We start from the raw sequence: 22,052 nt of genomic DNA on the forward strand, positions 1-22,052 counted from the left end.
GATGCAGCGACCGACGCCTCATGCAATCACAAAGGGAAGTTGACAACAGACTTCAGTTTTTACAGGTTTCCTGCTTGGCAGAAGACAGACAGGGGGAAGCCGTATTTCAGCGATAACAAAGCGACGTTAGATGAAATGGTCGTCAGTTGTAAGGCAAAAGATTGCAGACATTTCAGGTGCTGTGGTGCGCTAACGGCTGTGAGGCGTCCAGGCTTGTCCCTGGCAGCCGTTGCCTGTCTTTCCATGAAAAAAACATTACTCATCCAATGTTAATTGAAAATTTTATTGGAATGTAATAGAGTAATAAATTCAAGCGGTTACTTGTGCACATCTGCTTTCATGACACAATGTTTTCTAAAAAAACAAACAATTAAAAGCACTTCACATAGTGCCATCAGCAAAACATTGGGTATTTTGCAATGTACTGAATAGAAGCTCATCATGCTACCAGTGTAGTGTTTTGCAATATGAAAGTTCCTCTCTCTATTAAATTATTACGTTATTAACAGGTAGGACTCACCTGTGCAACTCATTAAACTATGCTTGTGATTGAGTCTGAGATACTGTAGTCATAAAATTGTTGCACACATTGAAATACTTAAGACTCACGTCTGTTTTCAAAGGAAAGGCTAGTCTTTGTTTTGAGAGATACAAATCTGGCATCTATTCACACAAACGTTGTGCAAGATTTAATGACCATGTGTGTGTGTGTGTCTCCCAACTCAGATGTAAGCAATAAAAGCTGCTAGAGTTACTTTTATGTTCTGGTCACGAAAAATGAGTCATTCTGATTGTGGAACACGCAGCATTATTTCATAGGCACATATGTGCACCTCAAACCATACACAAACCCCGCCCACCATTGTACATACGCACGCTCAAGGCGCTTTCTGTGGACCATCGGGTCGCACTGAGGCTTTTGCGAGGTGGGGGCAGAGCAGATGCTGTGACAGGAAGTTGCTAACAAAGTCCAGATGTGAGGACAAGAGACCACCTCCCACACAGCTGGAATATGAGGATGACGACTGAAGGCTGTCACACACACACACGAGATCCTTGTTTTGAAGAAAATTCAAACTCAACATGACAATCAGCGTAAATAAAATGCTGAGTGCTGTCCTTGTATTATTTGTGTCAGTTTCATTTTATTATATTCCATAATGCAGGGGTGGAGAACCGACAAGACCATTGGTCTTATACATCCAATGAGAACATTTGATCCGGCCTGCCATGCAATTCTAGAAATCTTTACAACATATTATAGATATAGTAAGAAGACCCTCGGAGGACTTCATAAAACCGAAAAGACCCTTGATAGGCAAAAAGGTTCCCCACCCAAGCCCTAATGAATTGAAATGCACTTTACACTTGCAGAGTCTGTTAGCCTGATTGTTGGGTGCTTGCTGCTCTCTAGTACCACCTACAGGTATTGTGATGTAATTGACATGTCCATTATCTGTCACCGATTTCCTCAAAATCACATCACACAATTGAACAGTCAAAGCGATCAATGGGGCTTTATTTAGTAAATGTTTTGCAGTGAGTGTAGAAATGGCCACAGGGATTTGTTGTTTAATGTTACATCTGTAAAATGTCCGCTGGAACGTTAAGGTTTATTTAAACATGATTTTTCTATGTATTTACATAACGCTGTTTGAAGAGTCTAAGACGCGCGTGCGCACGTGTCTGAAAAGGCATTGTTATAATTAGCCAATGCCCGTTTGTTTTACCTAACGCCCAAATGAAAGTGTCCTGTGTTTATGTGACGTTCATGAACCTGTTGCCAATCAATGTCGCGACCATCAAGTTCTGACAATCTGCCACCGGAAGTAGTGCAATTCTGAGTTTCAAAATAAGAGTAAAAATGGAAGTGCTAAACATTTGGACAGATTCATTGTTCCGCCCATGACGGAAATTAGTCACTTCAGCAACATTCACAATTACACACCCCAGAAAATGGAGAGCAAGCAACAAAGTAAAAACAAAAAACAGAAACAAACAAAATCAGCATTGAAGAAAATTAACATGGACTCCACAGATGTTTTACAATGTTTTCGGGGGTGCAGATCTGACCCGCTACATCATTTTGTGGCCCGTGAAGGTGAATCATGCGAGTCAACTTTGTTTCTTGATAAAATACCAAAACTGTTAATTGTCTTCACTTTTAATAACATTGAGCTATTGCAAGCATTTTTGTTACCCATCATCCTTTTAAAATAAATGGACAAATAGTTACGTTTTTTTTTTTTTTACGGGCTTTTGTTGTGCATATGTGCCCATATGGGGGGGGGGGGGGGGGTCATATATTTATATGGTTTCAGAGTCATGTTTCCACTCTATTGCCTGCATCACATGGATTGGCAACTAATCCTCATCATCTTCATCAATTAACACCATCTTCCGTCGACGCTTCACTGGTGCTGAAATATCTTCCTCGTCTGAATCTGCGTCGCCATTTGCAACCATATCCATTGGATTGGTGGAACTGTTATCTGAAATTTTGGCATACAGTTTTTGTCATTCTAAGCAACTAAATACTGCATGTATATTTTCATTCCTGACAAAATTGTAGATGAAATATAATACAATACCCTCCTCCTCGTCATCATCTTCATCATCATCATCCAACACTCTGTTTCTTTTAGTTGTCATCTCATTGGGCCTAATATAAACAAATAAAATGAGGACTTTGACATTTACAAGGGAAACGGGTACTTTTGTGACCTCACCTCTCAAATGAACTGTCTGTATCTTCAGTTGAGGCTAAATCCAGATCAGGAGCTGAAATAATGAGGGCAGAGAAATAAATGGCATGGATTTCCATCCTATTTACCGGCTTCAGAAAACAACATCATATGTAACAATACCAACTCCCACAAACAATCAGTATTCATTTATGGCTTTTAGCAAAACAAAATGCATAAATAAAGGCCAAGTACAATATGGACTTGACTGCATGAGAGGCATGACGTGTCCACACATACCTTCATCTTTGCTGGAGTGCTTTTTCCTCTTGCGTGCAACCAATAGGGCTTTCAAAGCATCTGCTTGTTGTGAATTAGAGACCTCCGTTGTCTCCTCCCGAGGTTCTTCAGCCGGGCCGCTGTCTTCCACAAGGACCTCCTCACTTTTAGATTCATCCTGATTTTCACTAAGAGACGCAGCTGCACTACGGAGCTGAGATGGGCTAATCTTTTCTGGGATTCTCCAAAATGTCTCCTAAGCAGTGAGCATCAAAGAAAAAGTAATGTGAGGCTAGTGGGCTTTATTGAAGTGCCGTAATTTTTTTTTAAATTTAAAACAACATTGAAACATCATATTGACCACCATAAGCAGCAGATGGAGTTGCGGAAACTTTTCAGCGTAATACTACGCAATAAACCCCCACCTGTTCATTTGCAGGCGTCCGCATCCCCAATTTACGCAGTAGCTTGTGAAAGGTCTTGTCCTCCATGGCATCTTCACATGCCTCCGTGAGAGGGACAAGCGGTGTAGCCTGCGAAAAACCTGGCCAAAGTAGTATATCCCAAAAAAAAAGTTTTAACCGGGCCTTCTTGAACACATTTTTGAAAGAAGCGCACCACACTCTTGCAGACAATTCTTACCATCTTCTTCCCGGCCCTTAGCTGCTCGGTCCAGACAGCGTTGCAACCACCCAAGTGCTTCGGTCATGCCTGGATGACAAACAAACATGAGATGAGCCTTGCAATAATGGCTTAATAACACTCAACAATATCCAGAGCCAAAATAAAATGTCTGTTCCGCATCCTACTGAAAGGTTGCTGGTATCTATATTTAGCGTATCTTGTCAAATCTGCACAATACAGAACTCGATACTTGAAAAAAAAAGTTAAAAGTTTGTCGCACCTTCCTTATGCAGCATTGTTACCATGGCGCCGACATCAGCTCGCCTCTCCCCATTAGACAAAAGACTTTGGCTCCTCCTGCTGCCGCCATTCTGTCTTTCTTCCATTTCCTGATCATCTTCTTCCTCACTCTCTTCAGACTCATCCTCATCTTCTTCTCCGTTCAGAGGCTCATCTGGGAAATCTTGCGTGATTCCAGATAGGAAATCCTCTTCACTCTGCTTGAAGAATGACTTTTCTCAAATGGTCCTTGCTTTGTTCTATCGTCTACGAACAGTTGTTAGAATTTACCATTTGTGCGCCAGAGCTTTTTGGATGAGCAGTTCGACTTCTCTTCTTGTAAAGTTCCCGCCTCTCTGACACCAGGCCCATGCTGATCAGCTTGTCCACGATGCGTGCACGAGAGCGCTTGGCTGTGAGCTTCTTAAGGATGTTGCCAAGCACATCTGGGGGGGGGGGGAAACAATCAATATGAAACTGAGTCTCTTTAATAAATAAGCTTCTTTTAGTCAATAAAACCCCCAGTGATCACCATCAGAGTCTTTGTATTCTTCATAAAGCATCTGAAGTTCTTCTTCCTGGTCCTCAGTCCAAAGAACGATCCCGGTACCTTTCCTTTTTTGAAGAAAATCATTTTCCATTGATTAGTTATGGATTCCTACTTATTACATAACGAGTCAGCCTATCCAGCCTACATACTTTGGTTTCTTCAGCTCTTTAGCGCTGTCCACCAGACCCATGCGCACCAGCTGGGTCACAACCTGCCTCCGTGTGAGTGTACTGTTGCTTAGCAACGGCAGCAGAGTCTCCACAATGTCTGGCACTGGCAAGAGTCACCAATTAGCAACATTAAGATTTATTATTTCCCCAGTTACTGCATCATGTAAAATAAATTACAAACAGGAGTGCGAACTGTAAACAAGCAGCAAACCTTCAGAGTGCCGATGCTCTTCATAAAGATTACGCAACTGCTCCTCCTCCTCTTCAGTCCAAGCTGGCATCTTTTCATCTCTGATAAAAGAGAATTACATTAGAAATGTTTCAAGTAGGGGTGTGAATTGCCTACTACCTGGCGATTCGATTCGCATCACAATTCATAGGTCACGATTCGATTCGATTAATCCCGATACGAATCTATAAATTGATTATTGCCATTTTTTTTTAAACTCAAATTTAGAAAATACAAATCAGTAAACTTGTACATGTACACTTTAAGATTTGTATGAAAATTTCTTTATTTATCTGAAAATCCAGGCTTATAACTGAGCCACTGTATTTAACAAACAGGTTGCAGTCTGTTTCATGTTTGAACAGCACTGAAATAAAATATTAAGGCTTAATGTTCCATTAATATAACATTCTTCCATGCTTAATGTGTGAATCCTAACCCTAAGTAAGACGTTTTGTTGAATATTTCCATAGAAAATTGATGTTTAAAAATGATTTGGCCGCATACTGAATCGATTGGAGAATTGCGTGCTGTAATATCGCGATATATTGCCGAATCGATTTTTTCTAACCCCCCTAGTTTCAAGCAACTTATTTTGTGTGTGAATGACTCACATTTTGACACAAATTCATCTTTCCCAGCTTCACAGTGATACAGTAGACAAACAAAAACACAAACCTCTCTTTGCTGTAGCCTTCAGTCATCTCACGCACAGCGCCAACGTTTTTCCAGAACAACAGTTCAACATAGGCCTTGTTGTTGGTGGCTGCCAGCGAAAAGAAACGGTTCAGCACATACTTGGCAAAGGCGACCAGCTCCTGTGGAGGACAGAAAGGAGGTTAGTTCATGGGCCTCATCATTGTCATTTGGTTGTTGGTTAGCTTCAAAACTAAGTCAACGGAAAACTACGAACCTCTACAAAGCCATTACATCTTGGCGCAGAACATTTATTAGGTATCATTTAATATCGATCCACGGAAGACGGTGGAAGTTATCGCCATTTAAATAGGTAGGGGGTCTGCGGTGTAGCGTACTGTGCTCTTGTTACTTGCGTGATTAGCCAACCTGGTAAGCAGAGGCAGCTGGGTCGCTTAGGATCTTGTTGAAGAGATGGAAGACTGACAGCTGGTACAGCAACGCGTCCATTTTGAGGTCAAATGCCACACGGTGAAGCATTCGAGCAATGCAGTGGTTTGTGTGAGGCGTGTTTTTGGAGTAGGATTTGAGTAAGAGCAGGTATGGACGCACAATGTTGGGGTTGGCAAACCTGGGCAGGGTGGAAAATTAACAGCGATGTCAGAGTGGAGTATGATTTTAAAGGCAAAAGGTCAGTTTGGGCACCAAAAAGGTGAACAGTCCAAATGCACTGATCTAATATACAAACAAAAAGGACTGAAAAGGCGCCAGCTTCTACAGTTCTTTCATAAAGTTATGGCCTCACTTCTTGATAAAGTCCAGAAATTTGAACTCTGTTTCCGAAACCTGGACTGCCTCCAACTCTTCGTCCTCCACTAGATCTGCATCATCCTCCCCCTCCTCTTCCATTTGAGTCTCAGGAGGAGCAGCCGACCCTGAAATCAAGGGTAAAAAAAAAATGAATCCTGCATACAGATCAGAAGTTGCGATTCTCAGATGTCGTCTAAATACGCTGCGTGCATACTTGGCAGCTCCGCATGCAAGATCTGCTTGAGGAGTTCCAATTCTTCTTCAGGTTCCACATCAGTCGAGCCAAAAACGTCTCCCTCGGGCCACACTTCCCTGAATACAATAATGCCTTTTACATCTCTTAACTTTTTGGTTGGTGCTTGAAGCGAACTGAGCGGAGTTTTACGACTGACCTGGCGGCCCTCAGGAGCGCTAAGGCCTCTGGTCCTAATTGCGACTGCAAAGCATCCTGCACCCGCACCATAGCCTCAGTCCGCTGCTCCTCGAGGGGAGTTTCCGATGTGGCATCGAAAGGCACGATGCGCTCAGTTAAAGATTCTGACAACTGCAAATGAGGGCAGGAAATTAATGTGTGATGATTAGTAATGGGGACTACGACTTTTCTTACTATTTATTGATTGAGAGGCCAGATTCTGAAAAAATATATTGAATTATAAATTATTCCATAATAATACATTTGTATGAACTAACCTCATGATGTACATGACTGTGTCACTGGATTAAGAAAAAATATATATATATTGGCCCCCACCCCTTTATATATACTGTGTCAAACCTAAAGCTCACTCATAACTCAAGTCATTGGTTCCAAATTGATGTAAAAAATGTGACTTGTATCTGAAAAAAATCTATAATTTGGGACTCTTGTAAATCAAGATATTAGGGAATTTTTGTGCATTTTCCATCCTCTTTGGTGTTATAATTGTTTACTTTCCAATACAAATAATGACACTGACCTGAAAGCTTACACCCTTCAGTTGTTCCTCCACAATCTTCAAGATATCTGCCAGAGCTTCTGGAGTCCTTTCTACAGCTGGCGTTTTTGGGTCTCTCTTGGACTGTTTCCGCTTCACTCGCTTTTTCTGTCAAAATACCACATCCCAAATGGAAACTTTTCAAGCTGGCATTAAAGGCGAAACATTCGAGCAATTCATACACAAATTGTACCTGCACAACCAAGCTACTGCGACCTTTGGAGAAGCGCTCCAACATGCGCAGGAAAAGATGCGTTGACTCCACCAGGTCTTTCAGGTAGGACTGCGGCTGTTTGGTCCCGTCATACTTTCTCAGCAGAGTCAGGAATATCTCCCTATATTCCATTAGGTAGAATATGTTACCTACAAGGTGAGGGGAGAGGAAAACAATTGCAATCAATGATTTTTACATCAAAACTTTATTAGATACCTTGTGTTTTATGCATAGCACAACTAAAGTATGTACTGGTTCATAGCGTTATTCATCTTAAAAACTATACGCTCAGTGGTCACGTTACGTTACATATACCTGCACACCATGTTCAGAGTAACAGCCAATAGAAGTGCTGAATCAACCAATTATTTCCTTACAATGTTAAGGCTCAGTTTTGACTGACTGTCAGAGAGGTATTAATCGAACAAAATGTTTATTATTGTGATGTAGAATTGCTCAGTAATACCTTCTAGGTAACCTTATCTATATATTATACCAATCTGAGCATTATTATTATTATACTTACTTTTGATAACATTGGCACTGTGGCGGATGCTTTCATCCTGCGACCGGTCCATCTCGTTCACAGTCAGCAGTAGCTCCTGATATGCCTTCAGTGCCAGGTGCATCCTAGCAAAAACAAAAGGAGAGTGAAATCGGAACAGATATTTTCAGCAATTTAGCAACAGCACTGCTTCGAAACACTCCTCTTACCTACGGGACCAGGATGTGGCCTCTTTGCGGTCAGCCAAAATCATCTCATAGTAATTGGTGATATTGCGCTCCATATAATGGAAAGTGCGGGTGGACATCGTCTCGGAAACTAAATCAGCACGGAAATTGTTGCCGCGGTTGAAGGCCATGAAGAAGCTGAGCGCCCACAAGTAGTAGGTCTCATCGTGTTCCTGAGACTGCTCCCGCATCAGGCTTTCCTAGAGAGGAGGAGGCAAGAAACAGAATGTCAAGATTCCTACAGTTGGAATAGCTAATACTGCACTGTACTGCATTCTGTGTACAGACGCTCCCCTACTTACGAACATTCGAGTTACGAACAACGGTACATACGAACATGTCTGCGTGTACAGTATGTCGAAAAATGTTCGGAAAGAGATGCTGTAAGTTAGATTTTGTATTGCGCGTAGTGCTTCTTTCCGCCACTAATACCGACGATTGGCGCTGTGAGAGCTCATTGGAGGCTGAGCAACGTGTCGAGGAGGAGGAGGAAGAAACGCCGGTCCCCATGAAGCAGGAAATAACTTTTGAAGCCGATTCCAGCGACGACGAAGAATCTCTCATGATATAAAATCCTCCTCTTCCTCCTCCTCCATCATCTCCTTAAGCATCGAGTACATCTTCCAAAAGTAAGTTAAACTTCATTTTATTTATCTTATTACGTACATGTACATACTGTGTGTGTCTCTCGCTCTCTCTCTCTAACATACGTAGTACAGTACAGTACTGTAGGTATTCTCTCCATTTTATTAAAAGTTTTTTTCAGTACAAACCAATGCAGGTTACTTGTACAAGCCTTAAACATACTTATATAAACCTTCAATATACTTATATAGGCTTTAAACATAAATTATAATACAAAATATAGCACTGAAGCAACTTACAAACAAATTCACCTTACGAACGATCGTCCGGAACGTAACTCGTTCGTAAGGTGGGGAGCGTCTGTATATTATAAATGCTGAAGGATACAAAACAAATACATTTGGTTTTAAAAGTTGTTATCTATTCCAGTTTTGTTTTCTGTGTGCCCTATTTTCCTTTGCATTCCTATTTATTTTAGGTACATGGCAACCCATCCCACAAAAAAAATAATACTGAGATCTAATACGAGACTTTAACAAATGTCATATTCCACTGACACTGTACGAGAGAATACATAGAGTAATACATTGCGATTGTAGCTTTTTGTGAAGTAGAATTGCATTTTATTGTACTGTATACTGATGTTAAATTTTTTTATATAATCAACATGAATGGGGTAAAGAATATTTGGTCTATGTATTATCAACAAATAATCAAGAACTACCACTATCATTTAAATAAACGTTTAGGGTTTGTCAACTGTCAGCTATGATGTAAACAAATATATGTTGTTGCAGCTGCTGACCTTGACAATGTACATGAGGCGATTGTAGCAGTTCTCTAAAAAATCCACACAAAACTCCCGCAGGAAGAGTCGAACATTCAAAGCCGAGCGCCGTTTGTCCGTACATTCCCGGGCCTGCCGATTGCGGCGGGGAACGCGCCTCACAGCTTTACCCATGTCGTGAGTGTAGTTTTTGAACTATGAAATAACGATAGTAAAACATGTCAGTGACTTTTGTAAACATTCCTTCGTAAATTGCTTTATAGTACTTACATTGCGGACATTTCTGTGATAAATCATATCATTGTCTCCAATTGCTTTGAGTCCTTTCACAACAAAAGACCCTCCAAAGCGTGAATGTCTGACAGAAAAACAATTTCAGAGGGAATTTGAAGTTAATCAACTGAATCTTATAATGACAACACAACAAAATGAAAATACTGTAAAGTAATGTACTACAAGTACAAGATCATCTCATATCATGTACCTGGTTCCTCTTTGCAGCGTGCGAGAACGTTTCTCTGCTTGCTCCTTCTGCCTCAGCACCTCCAGCTCCGAAGTGTCTCGCTGCTTCTCCTCTGCCGAGCGAGCGTGTCCGGCACTCACCAAGGCGTCCGGAGTCTGCGACGTGGCAGAAGAAAGCTCAAACACCCAACAGCTATCTGTTGTACTGTACATTGATGAGTCAGAAAAATATTTGGCTGAACCTGGTCTCTGAACATGAGGGAGATTATTTCCAACACATGCATACTCCACTGCTGCTCACTCTGGGCCGACGCCAAGAACTTGACCAGGTCATCGAAACCGCTCATGTGAATGGCCCAGAGCAGCCTGTCGTGGACACTGGCATCGTCATCTACTTTCTGCATCAGGAGAATATTAAGGAGAAACAAAAACACTGAGTGGAGACTTGTGGTAATGCTTTTTTTTCTTTTCTTGATGAAAACAACTTCAACTGTGTAGATTAAAACATTTATCACTAATTGATTCATTATTATTATTATAAAAATGTGGAACATCAACAATGTTTTAAACTTCTGCTTTCAGAATCATGCCATAGAGCTTCTAGTGCAAGCGTCTGCAACCTGTGGCTCTGGAGCCATGTATGGCTCTTTAGTCCCTCTCCTTTGGTTCCCTGTGGATCTCCCAAAAAAGTTGAGTTTGTTACACATATAAGCCGCATCAGACTATAAGCCGCAGGTGTTTTAATGTTACCGCACCGGGTTCCCGCTATTTTCTTTTCCATAATGAGGGCGCAAATTGTCTCTCTCTCTCGTTCTGTCTCTTACTGTATTTGGGCTCACTTGTTTTGCTATGCCTGACGCTCTTGCGCTTCCTTTATAGTGCGTCACTTGTGATCTGATGGATAAGCCGCACCTTGTAATAGCCAGAAGGTCAAATGCAGGTGAAAAAAGTAGCGATTTATAGTCCAAAAATTACAGTAGTAGTAATTATTATTATTTGTACATGTTTATTTTTTTTTTTGATAAAATATTTTGCAAATTAATTCATGATTTAGATTTTTTTAATGAATAATTAAATATTCAAAAAAATGTCAGAGTCCAAATTTTTAAGTTTTAATTTTTTTTTAATCTACCTAAAAAAAATCCAAAAAGTGATCATAAAACATCCAATTAGGAAGAGGAACAGCTGAAATTTACCATAAACTGTCTATGGACTTGCCAAAAATGCCAGAAAAGAAAATGTTCAAAAAGTAAACTAAAATGTCCCAAAACAAAAGAAAGGCAGAAAATTATCATAAAATATTTTTGAATTGCCAAAATAAATCGGATTTTTTTTTTAGAGGCAGAAAGGAAAACATTCAAAAACTAACAATAACACAAAAGAAATCACAAAAATTACCATAAAATGTCCACAAAATTGCAAAAAAAAAAAGTCAGAAATTTGCTGGCAAAAAAGGCATTAAAAAATTCCAAAAAATAGTCATAAAATGTCCAAAAACTGAAGTAGAGAGGCAGAAAATGACCATAATATGTCCATAAAATTGCCAAAAATATCAGAAATTTTAGAGAAAGGTAGAAAAGTCAAAAGGTAGAAGAAAATGAATTTCACAAGGTATTGGATGGTGCATATTTTTGTCATTTGTGGTGCAGCTCTAATTAGCTCTTGGGCCCTCAGTACTCTGTACAGTATAAGACTAACACTAACACACTGTTCCCTTCATCACAATCTTCAAATGTTTTGCAACTCCAGACACATTTTTGGTTATTTATTTGGCTCTTGTGACAGGAAAGGTTGCTGACCCCTGTTCTAGTGGATGTAACTTCAGAAACTAACTTAATCAAAACACCTACTCGACTAATTGAATCAACAGCACCTTTACTGGTTGCAGCCAATTTAACCGCAAGACACAACTAAGTAAATGCGTCAATATATGTCATCCAATCAACTGATAGTTCGTCCAAACCAACCACAAAGCATAATAACCTTCTCTTCCAAAGGGTCGGCCGGTACATGAAGCACATTCCTGACCAGCAGCAGAATTCTCTCAATCAGAAGGTTGTCTTCTTCCTCCCTCTGCTCCCATTCCTGAAAGTGAATCGTGTCAGGGGAGGGAAAAGAAAAGAAAAAAATACATATATGAACACAAACTGACATGTTATAAAAGATGTGCTTTTCACCGGTCTATCACTTACCATTTGTAACAGGTTGTACAGTGTCTCACTTAAAACACCAAACACCTTTTCAGTACTAAATGCCTACAATTAAAATAGAAAAGCATCATTGGAAAAATTGTGACTTGATCAGATCTTGTTTAATACAAAGTAATATGTTTTCTTGTAAATTATTTTAATTTCATTTGGCACTTTAATACAATATATTTCAGGTTACTGTAAAGGTGTCACACTAGTTTACTTTTTGTCTAGTACCTACGAAGTATGATGCAAAAAGAGCAGGGTTGAATGATAGACACACATGAGCTAACATAACCTCATTGAGTGAATTAGTAATTCAAATTATATACAATGACAGTCAGTACCTCTTTGTAGGCCTGCAAATGAGAGGTCACTCGCAAAAAGTGGTGTCTAAATACGGGGTCATCAGGAACCTTCCCAAAGCAGAGCATAGCAGGTTGTGTTAGATTGACCATTAGCCTGTGAAAAGAACAAATATGCACATTGTGTCATATGTCCAACCAGAGTGATAATGCTGCTTTACTACAGTTTTGACTCTCTATCATATAATCAATAGATTTCATGTATTTACAGGTTTAATCAGATGACTAACTGTGTATAACTGACTGCATTTTAGAAATGTCAAGTTTCATTTGGGGTATTTACCGTATGCATGCATCAAACAAGGCCTTGTCATGCCCATGTTGAGTGATAATAGGCACAAGGTCATGTTCTACAATGTGGCCTTCACCCAGCTGCTGGCGGACATCACGGGTGTCGTCTTCATAGCGCAAGAACCTGATCAGGTCTTTGACACTCTCTGAGAAAGAGAAAAAACATGTTTGTTTGTTTTATTCAACATCACATACATTACATGATTATGAAGCACAATGAGAATTACAAAAGCCAATCATCTCACCTAAACAATCAGCTTCTTTATGATAAGTGTCTCCCTCCAGGTACCCAAGAGCACTGCATGTTGCCAGAAGATCACAATTCATCCTGAATATGTTCGAACACCTTCGACAAGAACAAATGTGAATGCAAACGTGAAAATGAGGAATAATGATCAAATAGTTAAAATGATTGAATTAAAAAAAATCTTTAAAATGAACTGAGCATTATTTCCTCACCGACCAAATCATTAGGTACATATGCACGGTGTAATAAGAGCTGAAATAAAACAGTATCAAGAAGACTGCAACGGACACTCAGAAATTCTGACTTTAGATTATTCTAGTTGTACTGTAATTTGCGGAGGTCCTAATGTTGTGGCCGCTGACTGAGTGTACTGTACATCATATCATATCGCACAAAACAGGTTTTCTACTCACGTAGAAGTAGCCGTTCAATTCGTTCCCTGGCGGCGCCCACTGCCAAGCTTCACGTGATAAGAAATACGCAAAAAAAAGGGTGTCGTTGTGCAAAACAAGTCAAAAACACAGGAGGAAAACTCGCCATCAACTACACAAGTCTGGCGCCAATAAGCGAACTACATCGGATGTAGAATGACGTCACTTTGTGGTCTTCTTCTTGGGATATTGAAATGGAGTGGAAAGCACGTACCTGCATATTACCGCCATCTAGTGCTGGGGATACCTAATCTCATTTTCAAACAACGTAATGGAGAAATGCATACGACTTCATAGTACAGTACTGTTCTGTACTTTTACAGTAAAATACCCACGGTATTTAACTATAAAATATTTCAAGAATTCTCAATCAAAACTCGTTTAACCCCTGGGCGTTATTTTATTTTGAAATGGCTTAGTCAGAACCAACAAAAAGCCCAAAAATGGTCAAATAACGCCCAGGGGTTAAACTAATTTGCAGCAATTAAGTTCCATTATTATCAAACAATATGGTGCACTTAACAGTTCCAAAATTTGGGGTTAAAATCTTTTTTGAATATTAATGTTTAGTATGAATTGGAGTAAATACTCCTATTTCCTGAACTAAATAAAGTCCTTAATTTTTTTCTTGAGGATTACTGTATTATTTTTAAACAAGTGAATCATTTAATTTGTTTTACTGGAATTGATAAGAACATTAACTAATAGTTTACCATTTCAACTACTTTAATACTTACATATTCAAAATAAATAATGTCGCTCATGTCACACTTTCTCTCTCTTGTATCCTCCTTAAGATGACAGCAGCGCTACTGTAACTGTTGTTTATCATGTACATTCGGTGTCATTATGGAAAAGGCAGAAACCTTTGACTGTTTTAAAATAACCATCTCCACTTCTCAGCTCCATTGGAATAACTCTGCTTTATTTTCGTCAAAACATAGCAAATTTCACAAGAAGAAATTGAGGCAGAGACATTAGACTTGCTCATGGTCAATTTATTTGCAATTATGTCATAACTTGTCATTTTTCATCATTTTTTCCATGTTTCTCTATTTCTTCTTTTGATATACTATATTGGGTAGTGGTACGGGTAGACAGCAAAGCCTCTGGAATGTGGTTTATTTTTTTATTTACCGAGAACTGTATGTAAAGCTATTATGCAAATTGATGCTATTCTTCTTTTCCACTGCTGTTAAGCACAAAGCGAGCTACAAACGTGTGGCCATCAAAGGACTCCATGGGATTGCACTGCAAATAAAGGCCTCATCTGGTATATTGATCGGGTTACAAGTTCTGCTTTGTCACACAGATGACACAGCTGTGTTTTGAACCAGCTGGGCGGCTTGAATAGCACCAAAGTGACACACCGGTCAAAATGTATTCATTTAACATTGCGCCTGCATTTTGTTACTCTTTGCTAGACAATGAAACACTATGAAGTTTTACTCTTTTTTTCTTTTTTCTTCTTTCTTTTTTTTTTTCTATATCTATAGATGCTTTTTAGTTATTGTCATGGCACAGGCCTTCGCATTAATGAATCAGGTTGTCCTTGTCATCTTTATCAGTGTGGCCTGAATCTCTCTCGGTCTCCCTCTTGGATTCCTTCACCACCTGAAGGGAAAATTGGGTTAATGCATAGAATGTTCTGACAATTTAGCACACTAAAATATGATTATTACCCATACCTCTCCATCTCTAGTCTCAACTGTCTTTATCACCACAGTCCTCTTGGTGCCACTCTCTGGTCTGGGTTCGTAATCTGAATTATATAGATATCATTGTAATATCTAATTTATAGCATTTATATTATTGACTGGCAACCAGTCCAGATAGCCTCTTGCATACCTGCAATCTTAATACCATAAGTACCATTGAAAATGTTTGCTTTTATAACATTTTATGTTATTTACTTTTTAACGTTTGTATTTTTGAATTAGGTGACTGTAAAAATAAAATACTGCCACACTCTTGTAGCATTATGTACAGTGACAAGTGTTAAGACACAAGTGTGATATTGGTGCAAGTTATGATATGAATAAAGTTCTCGTTATTGGACTTAACATTTTCCTGACAAAGATGGAGCTTTAGGCCACTTGCCCTCACTCCTCTCTGATATGAATATTTTATCCCTATAAAGCCAAACAAATCATATTAAATACAAGACATTTTGAGCCCTCTATTTAATGAGTATAATATTTGTTCCCATTAAAACCCTGACGCATATGATCTGGTACATGCATTGCACGGATTAGCCATTAGAGGGCAGTATCACCCAGCTAACGGCTTTCCCAGCGACCTTGCAAAATCGTCCCAATTGCAAAAGGAGAGACACCTATACTTGTTAATACTGTAGTGGGAAATGCTCTTTCTGATTTGTGGAAATACTAAAATGTTTGATATGTCTGTTTATTATTATATTTTTGACCGTTATGAACAGGGTTGGGGAATCCAGGTCCATAAAGTTAAAACCCTGCCACAGATTGGCGTTAGCCACACGCGCTTCTACTTAACTGGCAGGTAAACGAGCTCATGGAAGCACCTGTTGAGTAGAAGCACCTGTGGCTAAAGTCAAACTGTTTCACGGTTTGTTCTCTCTGGACCTGGATTCCCCAACACTGGTTTTAAATGTACAAATTTAAAGCATTGTGACCGGATGTATCAAATATGCCACAAATCAAAAGTCCTATGTGGAAGTTGATTTTCAATTTGTTTTTGTTTGTTTGTTCAAAAGGAACAATAAATACTCTATTTACAAAGAATCAGAATTTTCTCTCATATATTTCATGCTTCAGGCTTTATAGGGTTAAAACTGTGGCGATCAGAATTGCTATTCTCGTCCACTGCCAGATTATGTTATTCTACTGGACCTGCTTAGATGAATGACGATTTAATAAAATTTTAAAATTACTGTGGCACTGTTGAATTCTGGTCAACTAACGCATTTAACCACTATGACTTTCATTTACACTAGTAAATAGCAACTTACAGAACATGAGAACATTCTCTGTTGTTCAAAATAGAAAACCAGAACTCACCACGATCACCAAAGTGATTTGTCATGCCAATATTGAGAAGAGGCATGGTGATCCTGAAAAAGAAATATAACCAACGTTTCAGGAGCACTCATTTGTTGTTAAATATCATCACAACTAAGACAGCCCTCGCTTACCTGCTCTCCTCTCCCTCCAGCAGTTTACGATAAGTGGCAATTTCAATGTCCAGAGCCATCTTGACATTGAGGAGGTCCTGGTATTCCCGGAGGTGGCGAGCCATCTCGTCCTTCAGGTGGCGGATCTCATCCTCCAGTCTGCCTACGTTGTCTTGGTAGCTACCAATTTCATTGGCGAACTGATCCTCCATGTCACGCATCTGCCTCAGGAGCGCTTCATTCTGACATCATGCAGTGAAATATCATAAAGGCTAAAGTGTAATTATGAGGTCATGTAAAAGAAGAAGTTGCTGTCCTGACCGTGTTCTTCGTTGCATCAATCTCACAGTTCAGGGACTGGATTTGCCTCCTGGACTCTGTGGCCTCCTGTTTGGCCTGCTTCAGAGCATCGCCATTCCGCTTTGCAGATTCAGTCAAATCTGCAAACTACACACATACAAATATTAATATTAAGATTAAAATGCATCTTTGAGTGTGTTTTTTTTGTGTTTATGTGTGTTGTTGGGTACCTTGGACTTGTACCAGTCATCGGATTCCTGCATGTTTTTCATAGCAATGGTCTCATACTGGGCCCTGATGTCCTTCAGAGCACCAGTGAGATCTGGTCGGGTGCTGTGGTCCACGGCCTCCATCCTCAGCTGTTGGGTCTGCACACTCACTTGAACGTCCTGGATTTCCTAAAATAAATTAGAAAAGCAAATTATTGTTGACCCATGAGCACAGCGAAGAACAATCACTCGTAATGCATTATACAATTTTCACTGATTGTCAAAATGAACTCACATGTTCTAATGAGAATAAATTGACTTGGCTCCAACAATGCTTATATACTTCCAGTTTTCAGAATAGAAGAACTTTAAATTAAGTTTTTTTTTAAAAAAATTTAAGAATTACACATGTATAATCTGCACTTACTTCATCATGCATCTTCTTGAGGAATTCAATTTCATCCATCAGGGACTCAATCTTCCTCTCCAACTCCAGACGCGATAATGTGGCATCATCCACATCCTTGTTGTTGTAACATCAAAATAAATAGTATTTGGTGCCGTAGGTAGGAAAATTCTTCATATATTCTTACCTCTAAACTTCAGTCTACTTGAATTAAAACTGTCATTGCATGTCATCCATGTCGAACATGATAAATATTTTTGCAAAAACTCAAGATGAATATATGTATAGACGTATCTACAAACATTGTGTTGGTATCTGTATAATGAAAAATTCAAATCCCAACAAGGTGATACCAAATATTCAGGCAATAGAAATATAGGAGATTTGTCAGAAAAGTACCAGGACTGATGTTACAAACGATTTTTACATCCCACGGCGTTTGCTATAACCGCGTGGAAAGAAGCGAGAGTTGAGGCAAGACAACTTCTTGTTGGCTGCTTCACCATGACAACGCACCTGTTCACATTGCCCTGAGCATCTGACAGTTCCTGGCCAAGGAGAACATCGCAGTTCTGGAGCAATCTCTCTACTCACCACAGCTGTCTCCTTGTGATTTAAAAATATATATATATTTCCCAAGCTCAAGGGGTTTTCAATAAGAACCTGTTTTGAGGACGTGGACGAAATCAAGATGGAAGATATAGTTTTTGTAGTTTGGGTTTGAACGATATCATTTGTAACACCAGTCCTTGAACACACCCTGTATCTTTCGACATTGTGTGTTTACCTTGCGGAAGGCTGCAAGGTTATTTTCGGCATCTGCTCTCTTCTGGGCTTCTTCATCCAACCTAGGAGACACACACACACACACGCACATTCTTTAAACTCACTACTAATCTTTTTCCACAAAGGGTAATAGCTGGGGAAAAAGGCACTCCGAATCAATTTGTTGATTCACTGTCCTGTAAAAGGTTTTTGGAAGTGCGCCTCGTGGGAACACCAGCTGCTCCTTTTCCACTAATGCAGTTCAATAAGGTCACCATGTCTCTTGATAAGGTTAACTATGCGCCCCATCTTTTATTTCCCAGAAGAAATCTACAAAATGCTCTGTGAGCAAATTAAAATGACAACTGTATTTTATTTCTGACAGACTGGCTCCTAATGTAAAGTTACGGTAAACAATGCAGAAACACTTTTTTTGGTATTGTACATCACAATAAGAGACCAAAAAGTTTACTGGCCTTCCCTGCTTCGACTCTGTCCATTTAGTTGATGAGGACCGCTTCATCTGTCTTGTCTGGTTAAAATCACGCAGGGGCTGGACATTAAGTAGATTAGCGGGAAAGCGTCATATGGCTTCCTCATCTTTAATTCATGTTGGGTTATAGGGGGCCTTTTCTCCTAATGGGGTCTCTGGCACCATTTAATCAGCGCAAAGGGACAGTGAAAACTCACCTAATGGAGTCACTGAGTCACATTGATTTTTTTTTTCCTCTGCTGCATCCATTTCCTCCCTGCTTCTTTATTGACCCCACCCTTTGTCTAGCCACTTCCCTCTGCAAGCCTGATGTATGCCATAGTTAATTAACATTAATCAGAGCATAGTGAATAAGCCATCTTACAACTGGAGTGATTGAGAGAGTTAGATGCCTTGCTTAAGGGCACCTTGGGGTCCTTTTGTGTTTAAATTATTAATGTATCGCAACTGAGGAAATACGTCAGCACAAACCACACCTTGTTGCCTTTGGTAAGCAATGCGCTGATGTTGTGACCTGTAGCATGTCGCAGCTTGGGTGGGCCACGCCCTATCTATCTATCTTGCTAGGCTAGCAGGCTCTATCTATCTATCTATCTATCTATCTATCTATCTATCTATCTATCTATCTATCTATCTATCTATCTATCTATCTATCTATCTATCTATCTATCTCTCTATCTATCTATCTATCTATCTATCTATCTATCTATCTATCTATCTATCTATCTATCTATCTATCGGTACCAACCTCTGCTTGAGCAGGCCCAGGTCTTCAGCCAGGTTGTCCCTCTCCAGTTGGTACTGGTCCCTCTCCTTGCCGATGGCGTCCATCTGGCGTCGCAGCTCCCTCAGCTCGTCCTGGAAGATCTCAGTGGCGCGGTTGGGCTGGCCGTGCTGCTGCTGGCCTTTGAACTGGGTCAGCTCCTGCTGCAGTGCACCATTCTGCTGCTCCAGGTAGCGCACCTTCTCGATGAAGCTGGCGAAACGGTCGTTGAGCTCCTGCAGCTCGACCTTCTCGTTGCTGCGGGTGGTGAGGAACTCCTGGTTGATGGCCTCGGCCAGGGTAAAATCCACCTTGTCATAGGCGAGACGTTGGGGCTGGACACCAGGGCGGGAACGTTGTTGGTGGTAAGTGGTGGAGCGGGAGGACACCATGGGCGACACGGAGCGCATGTAGCGTCCCCCGGAGACGGACGGACGTGAGGACATGTTGGAGTAAGAGGACATGGAGATAGGATGTGGGCTCCCGAAGGTGCGCCTATAGGAAGTGGAGGAATGCATGGAAGAATGGCTCATGGTTGGCGTCTTGGGCGTATCTCTTAAGAGAGAGAAAAGTGATGAGGCTCGGAGACTGTCCTCAAGCCAGTGCTGGAGGTTTATATACTAGCACACTGGCTTGTGATTTTTCACCCCCGCCCTTCCTTTCCCCATCACTCTTCAGCATCTCGGCTCAGGCCACTCCCTTCCGCGCAGAGATGGAGCACGACTAGCCGTCCTTGCAGCACCACTTTCTGTCTGGACAGCTCCACCCTTTTAATAAGAGGACATTACATTACTGCTTCAATATCTAAATATGTCTCTTCCTCACGACCATCCCTTCCCTTCTCATGAGTCCTGTTCTCTTTGTCGAGTAGGCACTGTCCATTTTAATTCTTTCATCCATATTCCGCACATGATTTCAGTCTGTCTCCCACTTGTAAAATCTTTGAGACTTTTTACAGTGTGCTCTCATGCTGATAGGATAGTTTGACGTCAGTCTTGTTTCTTTCATTTTTTTTTTTTTACATCCACTTATCTCCCTCCCTCTCATTCTCTTTCCACTGCCTCTCCTTTTACAGTAATCCAATACTTAATTGACATCCTGGGCGTCTGTGGCACCGCCATGACTCGACAGTTATTCGATAGCTTTTATGCTATACATTCAGTAATCTGCACTAGTCAAATATATCAGTGGGAATGAACAGGACTCACTTATGAAGATAATATCACAGCGTGGAGTTTAATGCATTTTGATTATAACTAATGAAGTTGAAACAGCACCACATATTTTGTAGATCTTATTGTAATTTATTGTAAACAGATTTTTCATCCCAGAGGTAAACTCAGTGTGAAAAGTTGACTGTGTTTTAAAACTATACTATACTATACTATACTATACTATACTATACTATGCTATGCTACGCTATGCTATACTATACAATACTATACTATACTATGCTATGCTATGCCACGCTATGCTATGCTATGCTATGCTATGCTATGCTATGCTATGCTACGCTACGCTACGCTACACTATACTATACTATGGTATGCTATGCTACGCTACGCTACGCTACGCTATACTATACTATACTATACTATACTATACTATACTATACTATACTATACTATACTATCTTCTTAATGCTAACATGAGAATGCACTAGTGTGTGCATCCAGATATTATTGATCCTATGACTTTCTGGTTGGGTTAATGGGTTGGGCTGAGATGTGGCTTTATCGTCCTCTGCAGTGATGGATGTGTGTGCGTGCGCTCTATAGTAATTTTAATTTGGCTGTCACCCGAGACTGAAGTTGACATCATTCTGAGCATGCTCAGTGGTTACTGGGTGTGGCGCGGCAGGATCAGCTCTGCTTTAAAATGTATTCATCACTGTTTCTGTCGAAGTATCAGTGTTGGGTTTCCTCTGGAGAATTTGCACAAAAATAACTTTCTCCTATTTCACTTATTTTCCAAACTCACCATTTGACTGGCAAAACATTTTATTTTCCTGCATCTCATCCTGCATGCCTTCTACCACCAAGGTCTGGCATTGTGTGTTATAAATGACCCATGTCTATCTTCGTTTTCTGAAATCTAATCAACCAGCATTGTGGTCTAGCATTCCCTTCCCCCTATATTCTTACTCTCTCTCTGCTCACAGCACATTTACTTTCTTGTCTTTACTTCTGTATTTTTATTTTTATTTTTATTTTTATTTTTATTTTTATTTTTATTTTTATTTTTATTTTTATTTTTATTTTTATTTTTATTTTTATTTTTATTTTTATTTTTATTTTTATTTTTTATTTTTTTTTTATTTTTATTTTTATTTTTATTTTTATTTTTTAATATTCAACTCCAAGGTGCATATACAGCCGTCTTTGAATGTGGTATCAGACCCAACACATTAAAAAACAGCACATTTAA

The 22,052-nt window shown here is 39.9% G+C and overlaps 2 protein-coding genes across 3 annotated transcripts; both read right to left on the bottom strand.

Moving 5' to 3' along the window:
• Positions 1–466: 466 nt before the first annotated feature.
• timeless (timeless circadian clock) lies at positions 467–13,695 on the bottom strand. 2 transcript variants are annotated; one of them, XM_077574380.1, is made up of 30 exons: positions 13,521–13,695; positions 13,106–13,206; positions 12,853–13,006; positions 12,552–12,666; positions 12,208–12,270; positions 11,999–12,100; positions 10,258–10,413; positions 10,038–10,171; positions 9,824–9,911; positions 9,572–9,748; positions 8,164–8,381; positions 7,976–8,079; positions 7,429–7,598; positions 7,218–7,343; positions 6,654–6,805; positions 6,476–6,573; positions 6,257–6,386; positions 5,881–6,082; positions 5,494–5,633; positions 4,798–4,877; positions 4,566–4,689; positions 4,399–4,481; positions 4,158–4,312; positions 3,868–4,087; positions 3,606–3,674; positions 3,389–3,507; positions 2,985–3,219; positions 2,730–2,781; positions 2,592–2,662; positions 467–2,492 (listed from the first exon to the last, which is right to left on the bottom strand). In XM_077574380.1, exons 2-30 carry the CDS (start codon positions 13,185–13,187, stop codon positions 2,365–2,367), a joined length of 3,747 nt encoding a protein of 1,248 aa, XP_077430506.1. In that variant the 5' UTR covers positions 13,188–13,206; positions 13,521–13,695; the 3' UTR covers positions 467–2,364. The 2 variants fall into 2 exon arrangements, with proteins under 2 accessions (XP_077430506.1, XP_077430507.1); XM_077574381.1 differs by having other exon boundaries at positions 468–2,492; positions 3,868–4,084; positions 13,521–13,694.
• Positions 13,696–14,515: 820 nt separating this feature from the next.
• prph (peripherin) lies at positions 14,516–20,213 on the bottom strand. Its single transcript, XM_077574505.1, has 9 exons — positions 19,611–20,213; positions 18,392–18,452; positions 17,626–17,721; positions 17,220–17,387; positions 17,011–17,136; positions 16,711–16,931; positions 16,577–16,629; positions 15,227–15,300; positions 14,516–15,152 (listed from the first exon to the last, which is right to left on the bottom strand). Exons 1-9 carry the CDS (start codon positions 20,156–20,158, stop codon positions 15,072–15,074), a joined length of 1,428 nt encoding a protein of 475 aa, XP_077430631.1. The 5' UTR covers positions 20,159–20,213; the 3' UTR covers positions 14,516–15,071.
• Between the last annotated feature and the right edge of the window lie 1,839 nt (positions 20,214–22,052).

This window comes from Vanacampus margaritifer, chromosome 8 (genome assembly GCF_051991255.1).
Source record: "Vanacampus margaritifer isolate UIUO_Vmar chromosome 8, RoL_Vmar_1.0, whole genome shotgun sequence".
Lineage (NCBI taxonomy): Eukaryota > Metazoa > Chordata > Actinopteri > Syngnathiformes > Syngnathidae > Vanacampus > Vanacampus margaritifer.